A 12,917-nucleotide genomic window follows, 5' to 3' on the forward strand; every position below is an offset into this window, starting at 1 on the left:
CCCCTGCTCCCAGATACCTCTGATAAGAGTTGTTTCCCTAAACATCCAGGGCCTTGGCACCTCCACCAGTTTCACCTCCACCAGTCGTCTCCTGGGGGTGGCATGTAATGGAATGTAAATTTACATGTAACATAGTTGAGGGTCCATTCTCTTTCAATCTGTTGAACTAGGTAGACATGGTTAGTTTTCTGCTAGAAAAGGGATGCTTTCTGACAATCTCATGAAAGTTATTAGAAACTGCAGCCCAAAGAAGTTAAATGACTTCCCTGAAGGGTTACAGGTGTAGAGGAGCAGAACGGGACTAGAACTCTGGTCCGTTTTTTAAGAGATGGAGCTCTCACTTTGTTGTCCAGGCTGGCCTTGTACTCCTGGGCTCAAATGATCCTCCCACCTCAGCCTACTGAATAGCTGGGACTACAGACGTACAATATGGTTCCTCGTTTGGAACTCAAATGGGCACCCAGGATTGCTGACAACAGACAAATTCAACAATCCTGATTTAACAAAAGTGAATATTTATTTTGAGGAAGTCATGGGGCTAACTGCTCTCCTGCTCCTAGCACCTGACCCTTACAAGTGGGGATGGAGTTGGCAGGGAGGGGACACACATCAGAAGGATGAAATCCAAATGGAGTGGTGAGGTGGGGTCAGGAGGAGCAGATCTGCAGCATCCACGCAGGAGCTGGCCACAGCAATCTCCAGCCAGGGTCAGGGTGAGCAAGGAACTGTGGGGCGTCCCACAGCAACAGGGATTCACCTCTCCTGAGGTCAGGTGTCTAGGGAGGACTAGCAGTGGCAAAATGAAATTGCTCCCTCACCTGCTTTTACTCTCCAGTGCTGAGAAATTAAGAATCAGGCGGCCAGGCTCAGTGGCTCACACCTCTAGTCCCAGCACTTTGGGAGGGCCGAGGCAGGGAGATCAAGACCATCCTGGCCAATGTGGTGAGACCCCATCTCTATTAAAAATACAAAAATTAGGTGGGCATGGTGGATAGTCCCAGCTACTCAGGAGGCAGAGGTTGCAGTAAGCCGAGATCGCACCACTGCACTCCAGCCTGGGAAACAGAGAGACTCCGTCTCAAAAAAAAAAAAAAAAAAAAAAATCAGGCAAAACCTCATTAACCCTTTGGGACCAGAGAGGGCGAAAGCCCCCAGGTGCCATGTGTCTCCCCTGCCCATGCTTCTGCTTGACCTACTTTGGCAGACCTAGCTGAAAGGTGTAGGTGTGTTTTTTTCCTGTGGAATTCTTTCCTCTGGCCATCTATAATCCACTCTCAAGCAAGGCAACAGGCAGGCGTTTACCTAAGTTGTAATCTTATCTGGAGATGTTCCCAAGTGTGGCCCAGACTTGTCTGTTTTCCAACAAAGGTCTGACTCATTGTTGTACACAATCATCTGTTTTATTTGAAAACATGTCTACACTGCATTGAGCACCAACACAGGTGTGACCAAGAAACCCACAGTCCTGTCCCTGCAGGCACTGGGTCCAGTGTATGACTTGGGGTGGACTGTTATTTTTCACAGTGAGGGGGAAAGAAAGGATAGGAAAGAGAAGATGGCCATTATCCCAACTCCTGTTCAGGAATCTGAACAACGAAAGTGAAAGTTATTTAAACTCATCCAGCTCTTCACATCCCCCTTCTCTCAAACAGCTGATGTTCAAATACGGGATCTGAGGAAGGGCACAGTGGCTCACACCTGTAATCCCAACACTTCGGGAGGCCGAGGCGGGCAGATCACGAGGTCAAGAGATCGAGACCATCCTCGCCAACACGGTGAAACCCCGTCTCTACTAAAAATACAAAAATTAGCCGCGTGTGGTGGCGGGCAACTCTAGTCCCAGCTACTTGGGAGGCTGAGGCAGGAGAATTGCTTTTTGATGCCCTGACACACGTACAATTGCCGGGAGGCGGAGGTTGCAGACTACGTTTCAAAAAATAGATATATATATATGTGGAATCTGAGCCGGTGGGGCCAGCTGGATTTGGGAACACATAGACACACTGTTTAAAATAACATCCACACGTTATTGCAAAAAATGGGAGGAATGGGCTGTGCTTCTGACTGATAGTTTACTTTTTCCTGTTTTACGAATGCTTACAAATTTAGAGGATACCAGAATTGCACAACCGCAATCACGGCAGAACATCTGCTCAGTATAAAAACTTTGTTTAGAAAAAACAAAAAAAATCCAACGGATATATGGGAAGAGAAGTGCCGGGCTGGATGGTGCTGAGACAGAATGACCCCTTGGGCTCCTTTATTTCGTTTTTTTCAATAGGACCCCACAGATATTTGTGGTATGTCATGAGGACCGGGGATATCTTCTATTTTTAAACCAGGTATTTAAGTCCAGCTGCTTTTAAAATTAAGATTGTACAAAATGATTTTTGTTCACTGTGTCTTTCCTCAGAGGCAGAAAGTAATGTTGCTATAAAACTGGCAGATTTTGTTTCTCATACGAGAGGCTCACATAGGATTTCTTTCTGCACGGGGGCCAACGTGGCTCTTAGTTTCAAAAACACTTGAGCCACTAGCACCATGAGGCATCCGGCAGCTTCCTCGGCATCCAGGCTGAGATATCCATATTCCAGAACAAAGCAGCCAATCCGAAGGATATGCATCATTGGGAAGAGAGAAGGCTGCCCCCTTAGCCCTGGCTCCCCATCATCTGAGGGAAGTGGAGGGGGCAGGTGGGAGCAAGCTTGGAGTCACCAAGTCATGGCTGGAGAAGGATTTGGGTAAAGCAACTCTAGGGGCTGCCTGGTGGCGTACTCGGGAGATACAAAGTGCCTTTGAGACTATAGACTTCCTGCTTGTGATCTAAAATGGATGTCTTTGAAATGATTAATCTGGACCAGCTAAAGGCAGTTGCTCATCACGTGTTATCCAAGTTTAGATTTTCTACTTGATTATTCACACCAGATCAGGCTTTAAAAGATAGAACAAACTAGACCAGAATGTGTGGTACATGTCAGCAGATCAGCAATTGCAAAACGCTGGTGCTATTTACTGACGTGGCACTGGATCCAAGGACTCCGTGGATATAAATATTTCCAGATTCCTCTGCATTTTAACAATAACAAGAACGGTCAGACGGAGACACATGGTTACAGCATCTAACATCGATCCAACGGTCCAGTCTTAGTTACAAATCAGCTTATACAGTTTTGCTCCATTTTCTACGAATTTTGTCTTTCAAATCATCTTTTAGAGAATGTATATTCAAAAACATGTTTGAAAGGCAAATGTTTAGAGGAGCCAAGTCTGGTGAACAGTCTTTCCTTCAGTTACTTTGGCAAGCGGAGAGGTCACCGTGGATTCCAAGTGGGCCGGGCAAGTGTTCCACGGGTCATCTTCTCCCACGAGCTCAGGGACAGGGCGCAGAGTCAGAAACGGTCTCTTTTAAGCATGTTGGCAGCAGGGCGTAACCCTTCAGCTCTTTAGGGCCTGTGAGAATAGAGAAAGGTGACAGTTGTGTCTCTTACTGGCATTGTGACTAGTAACCCCGCGAGCCCTTGTTCCTACCGTCCTTTGCTCTAAATCCTCCCAGTTCTGACACCTGGTGATCTCTTGTTCCTGACATTCCTCCTCCATCCCTTCATCCTCACACAGCAGGGTCAGACTCCCTGGCTTTTCCAAACATGCTGAGTCCACAGCTGTGTTGTCACCGGTATCCCTCAACCCTCCAGGTGTGTTATCACTTGTCCTCTCCCCTCCCCTCCATCATATATCATCCCCCAACACATATAAGAAAAACGTTTTTGGCCAGGTGCGGTGGCTCACACCTGTCATCCCAGCACTTTGGGAGGCTGAGGCGGGTGGCTCATGAGGTCAGGAGATCGAGACCATCCTGGCCAACATGGTGAAATCCTGTCTCTTACTAAAAAATACAAAAAATTAGCCAGGTGTGGTGGTGCATGCCTGTAGTCCCAGCTACTTGAGAGGCTGAGGCAGGGGAATCGCTTGAGCCCAGGAGGCAGAGGTTGCAGTGAGCCATCCAGCCTGGTGACAGAGCAAGACTGTCTCCAAAAAAAAAAAAAAAAAAAGAAAAGAAAGAAAAAGAAAAAGGTTTCCTCTGGCCATAAGTGTAGATATTCTGAATTCTTAAGGAAGTTTAATAAGGAGAAAAAACTCCTTCCCTTCATCAATAGTCAAAGCTAGGAGTCCATGACCACGTGTGTGGGTGCATGCAGGGCAAGAGTAGGAGATCTCAATGAAAAAGACCCCCTCCTTCAGTGGAACTCCTCATCAGAATGGGCTGCTAATTCTGTGACAGGTGGTTTTCTAGAAGCCACCTATCTCTGATGGCTGGAGGCAGGCTGATTAGGCATCAGGTTAAAACTTGGTTTGGATTTTCTTCCAAGTTCAGTTAGTTGGAAAATTAAGACAAGAGATCAGACGTGGTCAGATCTCAGCAGAAGTGAGCTTACGAGCCCTCTCTGGCTCTCACTCTCTTCTTTTGGAAATTTATAAGGCTTAAGTAGACATTTGTTCTTCTGAGGAAACTTCAGATGTAGCCTTTCTCAAGATTAAGGGGCTTTTTCTCATTTTTAAGAGACAGAGTCTTGCTCTGTCACCCAGGCTGGAGTGCAGTGGCATAATAACTCACTGCAGCCTCTAACTCCTGGGCACAACTGAACCTCCTGCCTCAGCCTCTCAAAGCCCCGGGATTCCAAGTGTAAGCCACTGCACTCAAAGCCCCAAGTAAGGAACTTTGGAACAGGACCATTATACCACAGATTATTTTTTTGAGACAGGGTTTTACTGTGTTGCCCAGGCTGATCTACAGGTGATCCCAGCAGCTGAGACTACAGGCATGAGCCACCACACCCAGCTTACATTACAGATTTCTATCTGTCCAAAGATTTGAGTTCTAGACATGATAGCCTTCATTTACCTATCACATGGGTATAAGTTATTTACTTACGAGTACCTTCCCGACATTTTTCGCATAACCACAACGATGATCCCACCAATGAAGCCAATGGCTAGTAAGACCCCGACGATGATTCCAACTAGGGTCACTGTCGCCAAACCATCTGAATGAGAGAAAAAAAGCATGAGCCCCAGATAAAAAACACATCGGTGATAAAATATGTAATATATAAACAAAGCCACTGCCCTACTGTACATAGCAAATAATGATCTATGTTGTTTAAGCACAGAGCATTTCTTCCAAAAGTAGAAAATCTGGGCTAGCCTAATCCTATTTTACGAATGGGAAGATTTCTGGGTCTGAGGATCTATCAACATAACACTCACATTGGCTTAAGTGTTCATTTTTGGGTAGTGTTTACGTATGGCTATTAAGCTAGCCCCTATTTTCATCCTTAGTAACGACAAACTGTGATATGATACCATTCCCCATCTCTGACATTAAGGGAATAGACTCATCTGGGGTTTGCTTATTTTCAAATACAAGGAATTCCCTTTTCTCTCTTAAAAAAAAAGCTTGGAATCTGTTCTCGAAGGTTTTCTATTCTGCTCGCATTGACTGCAATCCAGAAAAGAATGCAATTCGTCTCAACAATTAGCTTCAAAGAAATTTTTTAAAAGCTCCAGTAGGAGTATTTTGATGCCAAAATCTAGCCTACCTTTCTCAATTGCTGTCTGTGTGTCTCCATCCACTTTGTCTGGAAAGAGAAAGATATAATAATGTAGAATTATTAGGGCTTAATAACTATAATTTAACAATTGGCAAAAGGTGAACTTACCCAAGTGGAAAGTAGCAGAACATAAACCAACAGGATGGTTTCTTAAATAAATTGGATCAGGGGATTTTTAAGCAAGCCCCGATGCGACACGTTGTAACTATTATTATCTAATTTATGAACCCTTATTCACACCAATGGGTTCATAGCACTTTTCCATGTATTAATTTTGTCTCATCTAATTTAGAAAGCAGAGTAAAGGTAACTGAGCCACACAGATCTTAAATAAATGATCAAGAAGTATCAGAGGTTAAGGTAGCAGAAGAATTCAGAGCTGTGGATTCTTAGTCCAATGTCAAGATCACAGAGAAGGGACAGACTGTGAAGAGGTATTACTCATTGTGAGATAATACTCTAGTTTGGGAAGATGTGACCAAGACTGATTCGTCTCAATATCTATTTCCTGCTGCTGCTTTGGTGGCAAAATCCAGATTTTTACAAGGCAACAACAGGCCCAGCTAAGTTTCATGAGCGAATGAATACACCCTTTGTGTTTGTGCCACTGTTATTTTAGGGTTTCTATCTGCAGTCAAACCTAGTCTAATAGTTACAATGTGAATAATTGTCATTGTGAGTTTATTTTGAATAATTTTATGCAATAACTTATTTAAAAATAAAAACGTTTCATTTTTCTTCTTGACCTCTTTATATAACGAGTCCTTTACTCCTCTGGGAGGTGGCTATTGACTAGTTTGCAGATGGAGAAAAAGTCAAGATACCTTGATTTTATAAGAAATTGGAGAAGTTAATCATCAATCAGGCCCTGCCCTAAAATCTTAGTTCGCAGCTTGCAAAATACCCCAGATATCCAGAAGCTTCCCTAATCAGTGGTAAAACTAGCCAACTATCATGTAAAAGATGCCTACTTTTTCTAATGGTTGGGTTTGAAAACCATCCCTTTTGTACCAAGGCTCTCCTCAGCACAAGGTGCCTCCTTCAAGATGCTTCCAGGGTACAGGTCCCAGAAGCCGGCACTCCCTGCACAAGCTGAGCCCATGGGTGTAGAGTACGTAAGAGCTTGTGCTGACTGTGCTACCCCCACTATAGAGAACACGGCTGGGTTTGAGCTTTCCCAGAACAAAGACGGCATCAAATCAACTCCCCAAATGTCACTGCTAGAAGTCAACTGCCTGGAGAGATAAGTCAATCATCTGCTTGTCATTTGCCTACCATGTGGCTGCTGATTCCCAGCTCTTAATGTACCATTATCAAAGACACCACTGGTTAAAAAATATATTACTAAAGTTTGTGGACGATTTGTTGTTATTAAATTAGAGCTTATTAGTGCCATCTTTCCCATCTCCCTCCCAATGGCACTGACTGTGATCATGAGCATGCATCACACGTGTGCACATCATCCTATGCGGGTGTTTCGCAGCAAAACTGAACATCTGCTGCCCTAATAAAATTACCCCTTCAAAACTGCATGCTTATAATGACATTTTGGCTCACTTGTGAAAATGCCTTGGGATAATGATGTATTAAGTAGGAATGTGCCCTAAGTCACAATTTTTTGTGACAGGGAGGGGCAATTTTGTGACAGGGTGGGGCAGGGGACAGGAAGAAACAGTAACATGAGTTCTTTCCCAGGCAACTGAGAATTTTTTTTTAAAGGAATAGAAGAGGGGTATGAAGTATGATAGAATATTCAACATGGATGGCACAATTTTCTGCTGCTAATATATAGCTGTCAACCCATATTACAGATAAGCAGTTCTCCAAAATTTTGAAATGTTTTCCAATGATCGTTTATATTGATTATCCTTTCTTTGCTTAGCTCTACTTGGCTTTCTCTAGTGTTTAAATGTTAATCATTTCTTTAACAGCTTGGAGTGAGTTTCAGGTTTTATCTCAAAGCCTTTTATAAGGCTTTTCCCCCCTTCCCCACACACTGTGGTATAACACATACAGCATAAAATGTACTAAATTAACCATTTTTAAATGTACAGTTCAGTGGTATTAAGTATATTCATACTGTTGTGCAATCATCGTCACCATCTACCTCCTGAACCCCTTTCATCTGGCAAAACTGCAACTCTACCCACTAAACAGTAGCTCCTCATTCTCCTCTTCCCCCAGCCCCTGGCAACCACCACTCTACTTTATGTCTCCATGAATTTGACTACTCAAGGGGTCTCATATAAGTAGAGACATACAGTATTTTTTTTGTACTGGTTTATTTCACTTTGCATAATGTCCTTAAGGTTCCTCCACGTTGTATTATGTGTCTGCATTTTCCTTTTCAAGGCTGAATAATACACTATCATATACACCACATTTTGCTTATCTATCCAACTACCCATGGCCACTTGAGTTGTTTCTATATTTTAGCTATTGTGAATAATGCCGCTGTAAACATGGGGGTACAAAAATTAAGCATTTTTTTAAATCCTAAAAAGAACCATAGTTTTTAAAACCAGATTGGTGATTGATCCTGGAAATGTAAAAGGGACAGTAAAGAAGAGCTTTCTAGGTGTTCTGAATTGCGACTAGTTTGGGAAACCACTGGTTTAGACGTCATCTTTCTATGTAAGACCTATCTAGACTAAATGATTCACGTAAAATTTCTCAAGTTAGCCAGCACTCACTGAGGTTTTCACAGGATTCATTCATTTTCTCTCCCACCCTTATCCACTATAAAATAAGGCATTTTTTTAAAACCCCAAACCACTGAATTTCTCAAGAAATCTCTAGAAATAGGAAGTGATCTCTTTCTATTTCTTAAATGGACAATCATTTTTCCTCCTTCTCATCAGTGACGGTCTAGATAGAATAATAGCAAAGACTCAGAAAACTCCTCCATTTTTCTCCAAGGTGTTCCAGTCACGGGGCTGCAGGTGCCAACTGTGAGCCACAAGTACAACCCAAATCCTGGCAAGACGGGTTGGGAACAGATTCTTGCACCACGCATACAGACATGAACTCAATGTAAGGTGGTAAGTCTTCCTAGAGAATCTATTAAGATTTACAGAGGGTGGCTGAGTGTCGTGCCCTTGGGCGTCAACACAAAGTTCTTCGCGTCACATTCTATCAGCTTGGGGTCCGCCGTGCAACCTCAGTAGTTACTTAACTCACCCTGTGCAGGTGTTATCACTAGTTATTCCAGGTAAAGAGATATGTTCAGCAACGCACTAAACCAAATGTATCGACTCAAATCGAATTCTGAACCTACCATATAAAACTTGGTTCAGAAGTCATTCTTGCAGACCAGTATGTCCCCTGTTGATTATTATATTTGCTGGTGGACTTTGGAATGCACCGATTATGTAAAAGTAGATCAGCCCCTGTGGAGGTGGCTGGTTTTCTTACCTGTGGAGTGACTGGTTGCCACATTTGAGGCTGTGGTGCTCGGACTTTGTTCTTGGGCGTGGACTGTGCTTTCTGGGGTTGGCAGATCCTCGATGTGAATGTCTGTTACACTGTTGACACTTGTTGCTACCTATTGTAGGTGTAAATGAGAAAAAACAGGAAATAAAGCCTGCTGTCTTAAAATATACCGCCTGCCTTATAAGATAAAATGAGTTAAGGTGGCATAAAAATATAGAACGTATGATGGCATGAATTGCAAGTAGAAACAAGAACATGAACAGAAACAATTAGGTCTTGAAGAGACAGTTGTACACACATGTTCATAGCAGTATTACTCACAATAGCCAGAAAGTGGTAGCAACCCAAGTGTCTACAATATGGTCTATATATGCAACAGAACATGATTCAGCTTTATTTTTTAATTTTTAATTTTTATTTTTTTTAAGATGTAGTTTCGCTCATTGCCCAGGCTGGAGAGCTATGGTGCAATCTTGGCTCACCGCAAACTCCACCTCCCAGGTTCATGCAATTCTCCTGCCTCAGCCTCCTGAGTAGCTGGGATTACAGGCATGCGTCACCACACCTGGCTAATTTTGTATATTTAGTAGAGATGGGGTTTCTCCATGTTGGTCAGGCTGGTCTCGAACTCCTGACCTCACGTGATCTGCCCACCTCAGCCTCCCAAAGTGCTGGGATTACAGGCGTGAGCCACCATGCCTGGTCTATTCAACTTTAAAAAGGACAAACATTCTGACACATGCCATAGCATGGATGAACCTTGAGGACATTATGCTAAGTGAAATAAACCACTCACAAAAGACAAGTACTGAATGATTCCACTTATATGAGGTGCCTACAGGAGTCAAATTCGTAAGATAGAAAGTAGAATAGTGGCTGCCAAGGGCTGGGGGAAGGGAAGAATGAGGAGTTATTCTTTCATGGGTAGAGTTTCCGTTTTACAGGATGAAAGTTCTGGAGATCGGTTTAATGACGTGAATATACTTAACACTACTGAATTGTACACTTAAAAATGGTTGAGATGATACATTTCATGCTATTTTTTAAACCACAATATAAAACATACGTTAATGAGCACCTCCTATGGGCCCAGCATGGTTCCAAGCCCCAGGATTATAATGTGAATAATATAAATCCTCTGCTCTCTTGAAGCTGGCATTCTGGGGCGGGGAAGCAGAATATAAACACTTAGTAGGTAAACAAGTACAAAGGGTGGTTTGATATGATTTTGAGTGCTTTGAAAGAAATATAAGCTAGCCTTGTCTAGACTAGACTTAGACTAGCCTTTGGAAAACTTATTCTGTAAAGGGCCAGATGGGTAAATATTTCAGCTGTACAGGCCACACAGTCTCTGTCCTAACGAATCAACTCCACTCTTACAGTAGGAAAGCAGCCAGACAATTCTCAACTGAATGGGCATTGCTGTGTTCCAATAAAACTTCATTTACAAACACAGTGGGTGGGCCAAATCTGGTGGGTAGTTTGCTGACCTAAGGGCTAGAGGGTGACTTCTGATGGGGGGTGGTGAGACTACTTTAGGCTGTTGGAGATGGCATCAACCTTAAGAATTGTAAGAAGGCCGGGCGCAGTGGCTCACGCCTGTAATCCCAGCACTTTGGGAGGTCGAGGCAGGTGGATCACGAGGTCAGGAGATTGAGACCATCCTGGCTAACACAGTGAAACCCTGTCCCTACTAAAAATACAAAAAATTAGCCGGGCGTGGTGGCGGCGCCTGTAGTCCCAGCACTTTGGGAGGCCAAGATGGGCAGATCACGAGGTCAGGAGATCGAGACCATCCTGGCTAACATGGTGAAACCCCGTCTGTACTAAAAATACAAAAAATTAGCCGGGCGTGGTGGCAGGCGCCTGTAGTCCCAGCTACTCGGGAGGCTGAGGCAGGAGAATGGCGTGAACCCGGGAGGCGGAGCTTGCAGTGAGCTGAGATTGCGCCACTGCACTCCAGCCTGGGCGACAGAGCGAGACTTCGTCTCAAAAAAAAAAAAAAAAAAAAAAAAAAAAGAATTGTAAGAAAAAGTCAGCCATTCTGTAATTTACCCCTCCTCCCGTTGTAACGACTCTTCCCGCCAAAACTGTCTTTCAAGTTAGCCAGTTGGGTTCAGTTTAAATTGTGCTGTCCCCAACTCCAGCCAATGAACATAGTAGTAGGGACAAACTGCATTAAGAATAAAAAAAACCCTTTCCCTCCTTTGTTCGGTGTGCTCTTGTGACAACCAGTCCTGCGAGAAACACCCTTCTACAGAAATAAATTTGCCTTGGTGAAAAATCTTTTAAGTGTTCGTTTTCTCTATGACTCTGAGCTTTACTTCCAACAGATGTGGAGGTGAGATTACTTTAGGCTGTTTGAGATGGCATCAAACTTGAGAATTATAAGAAAAAGTCACTCATGGAAAGATCTGGGCAGTGTTCTGGGCAGAGAAAACAAAAGCCTAAGTTGGAACAAGCTTGGTGTGTTCAAAGGTCAGAAAGGCCAAGATGGCAGAAATGGAGAAAATGAAGGAGATGCTGGTGTACAGGTCAGACAAGCAGGCAGGAACCTCTGTTCTGTTACCAAAGAAATCACAGAGTCCCTCAAAGGTCGAAGATGTGGCTCATTGACCTCCTCAATCCCTCCCAGTGCCTGGCACCTTGTCTTGTCTATGGCAGGTATGCAACACATATGAGTTAAAATTCATCAGGTTAAGAATGTGTTGGTTGAGAGGCTCAATAATCTGTAATCATGTGGTCTGTGGACTGGTTCTAGTCCTGTTTATTACAAGTCTTAGTGAGAAAAGAAATTGAGACTTACTTACTTTCTAGTCCTGTTTATTACAAGCCTATAGTGAGAAAAGAAATGGAGACTTACTTACTTATTTATTTATGTATTTATTTATTTTTTGAGGAGGAGTTTCACTCTTGTTGCCCAGGCTGGAGTGCAGTGGTGCAATCTCAGCTCACTGCAACCTCCACCTCCTGGGTTCAAGCTATTCTCCAGTCTCAGCCTCCTGAGCAGCTGGGATCACAGGTACACGCCACCATGCCTGGCTAATTTTTGTATTTTTAGTAGAGATGGGGTTTCATCATCTTGGTCAGGCTGGTCTCGAACTGCTGACCTCAGGTGATCCACCTGCCTCAGCCTCCCAAAGTGCTGGGATTACAGGTGTGAGCCACCACGCCCGGCCGAGAAGACATATTTAGAACCCTTTATAGCAATGACATTGCCACAACAGCCAAGAAAACTTTCACTGTATTGAAAATTGGGCTGTAACGGATTGAAAATGTAAAATCTTGACTCCTTACCAATTTGAGAAGCTTCGGCTTCTACTTTCAAACCACCGGTGATCAGCACACCAGCTACGTGGATGAAATTAGGAAGGACCGTAAGTCCTCACTTAACGTTGTTGATAGATTCTTGGAAACTGCGACTTTAGGGAAAACGACATGTAGCATGTCCTCAAATAATGTTGTTTCTTTATAAGTCATTTTGCTTCAAGTCACAGTTTCCAAGAACCTATCAATAACATTAAGTGAGGACTTATTCTTCTTTGATGAGCCACATTACTATTCCTTGGAATGGTGGCTCATGCTGATTTTACAGATAGATATATTTATAGATATATATTATAAATAGATTATATATAGATTATAATATAGATTACTTTATAGATAAAGTAAAATATACATCATAACCCTGCATGTGATCACATGCCTACAGAAAAAATTCCTCTCTTCCCAGGACACTGACCGGAGTTGTCAAGCCAGACTTATAGCGGTCTTCGCTGGTTCCTGGAGTCACCACATCATCTTCGGCACCTGGCATCGCAACGCCGCCTTCCATACCTGTAGTCTCAACGTCATCTTCTGGCTGGCCCGTGCTGG

General features: G+C 43.4%; 1 protein-coding gene across 5 annotated transcripts in view; it reads right to left on the reverse strand.

Annotated features, from left to right (window-relative positions):
* Positions 1 to 1,381: 1,381 nt before the first annotated feature.
* The window catches only part of PDPN (podoplanin), a 35,991-nt gene continuing 24,455 nt past the window's right edge, over positions 1,382 to 12,917 (reverse strand). For 3 of the 5 annotated variants that reach the window (XM_015114458.3, XM_028839581.2, XM_077973744.1), the window contains exons 2-6: positions 12,784 to 12,917; positions 9,024 to 9,153; positions 5,598 to 5,636; positions 4,931 to 5,042; positions 1,382 to 3,450 (exon numbers count right to left, since the gene is read on the reverse strand). In XM_015114458.3, coding sequence (XP_014969944.2) covers positions 3,444 to 3,450; positions 4,931 to 5,042; positions 5,598 to 5,636; positions 9,024 to 9,153; positions 12,784 to 12,917 — 422 coding nt within the window. In that variant the 3' untranslated portion in view covers positions 1,382 to 3,443. The remainder of the gene's footprint in view (positions 3,451 to 4,930; positions 5,043 to 5,597; positions 5,637 to 9,023; positions 9,154 to 12,783) is intronic. The other 2 variants (XM_001106933.5, XM_077973721.1) reach the window with 1 other exon arrangement.

The sequence above is a fragment of the Macaca mulatta genome, chromosome 1 (assembly GCF_049350105.2).
Source record: "Macaca mulatta isolate MMU2019108-1 chromosome 1, T2T-MMU8v2.0, whole genome shotgun sequence".
Lineage (NCBI taxonomy): Eukaryota > Metazoa > Chordata > Mammalia > Primates > Cercopithecidae > Macaca > Macaca mulatta.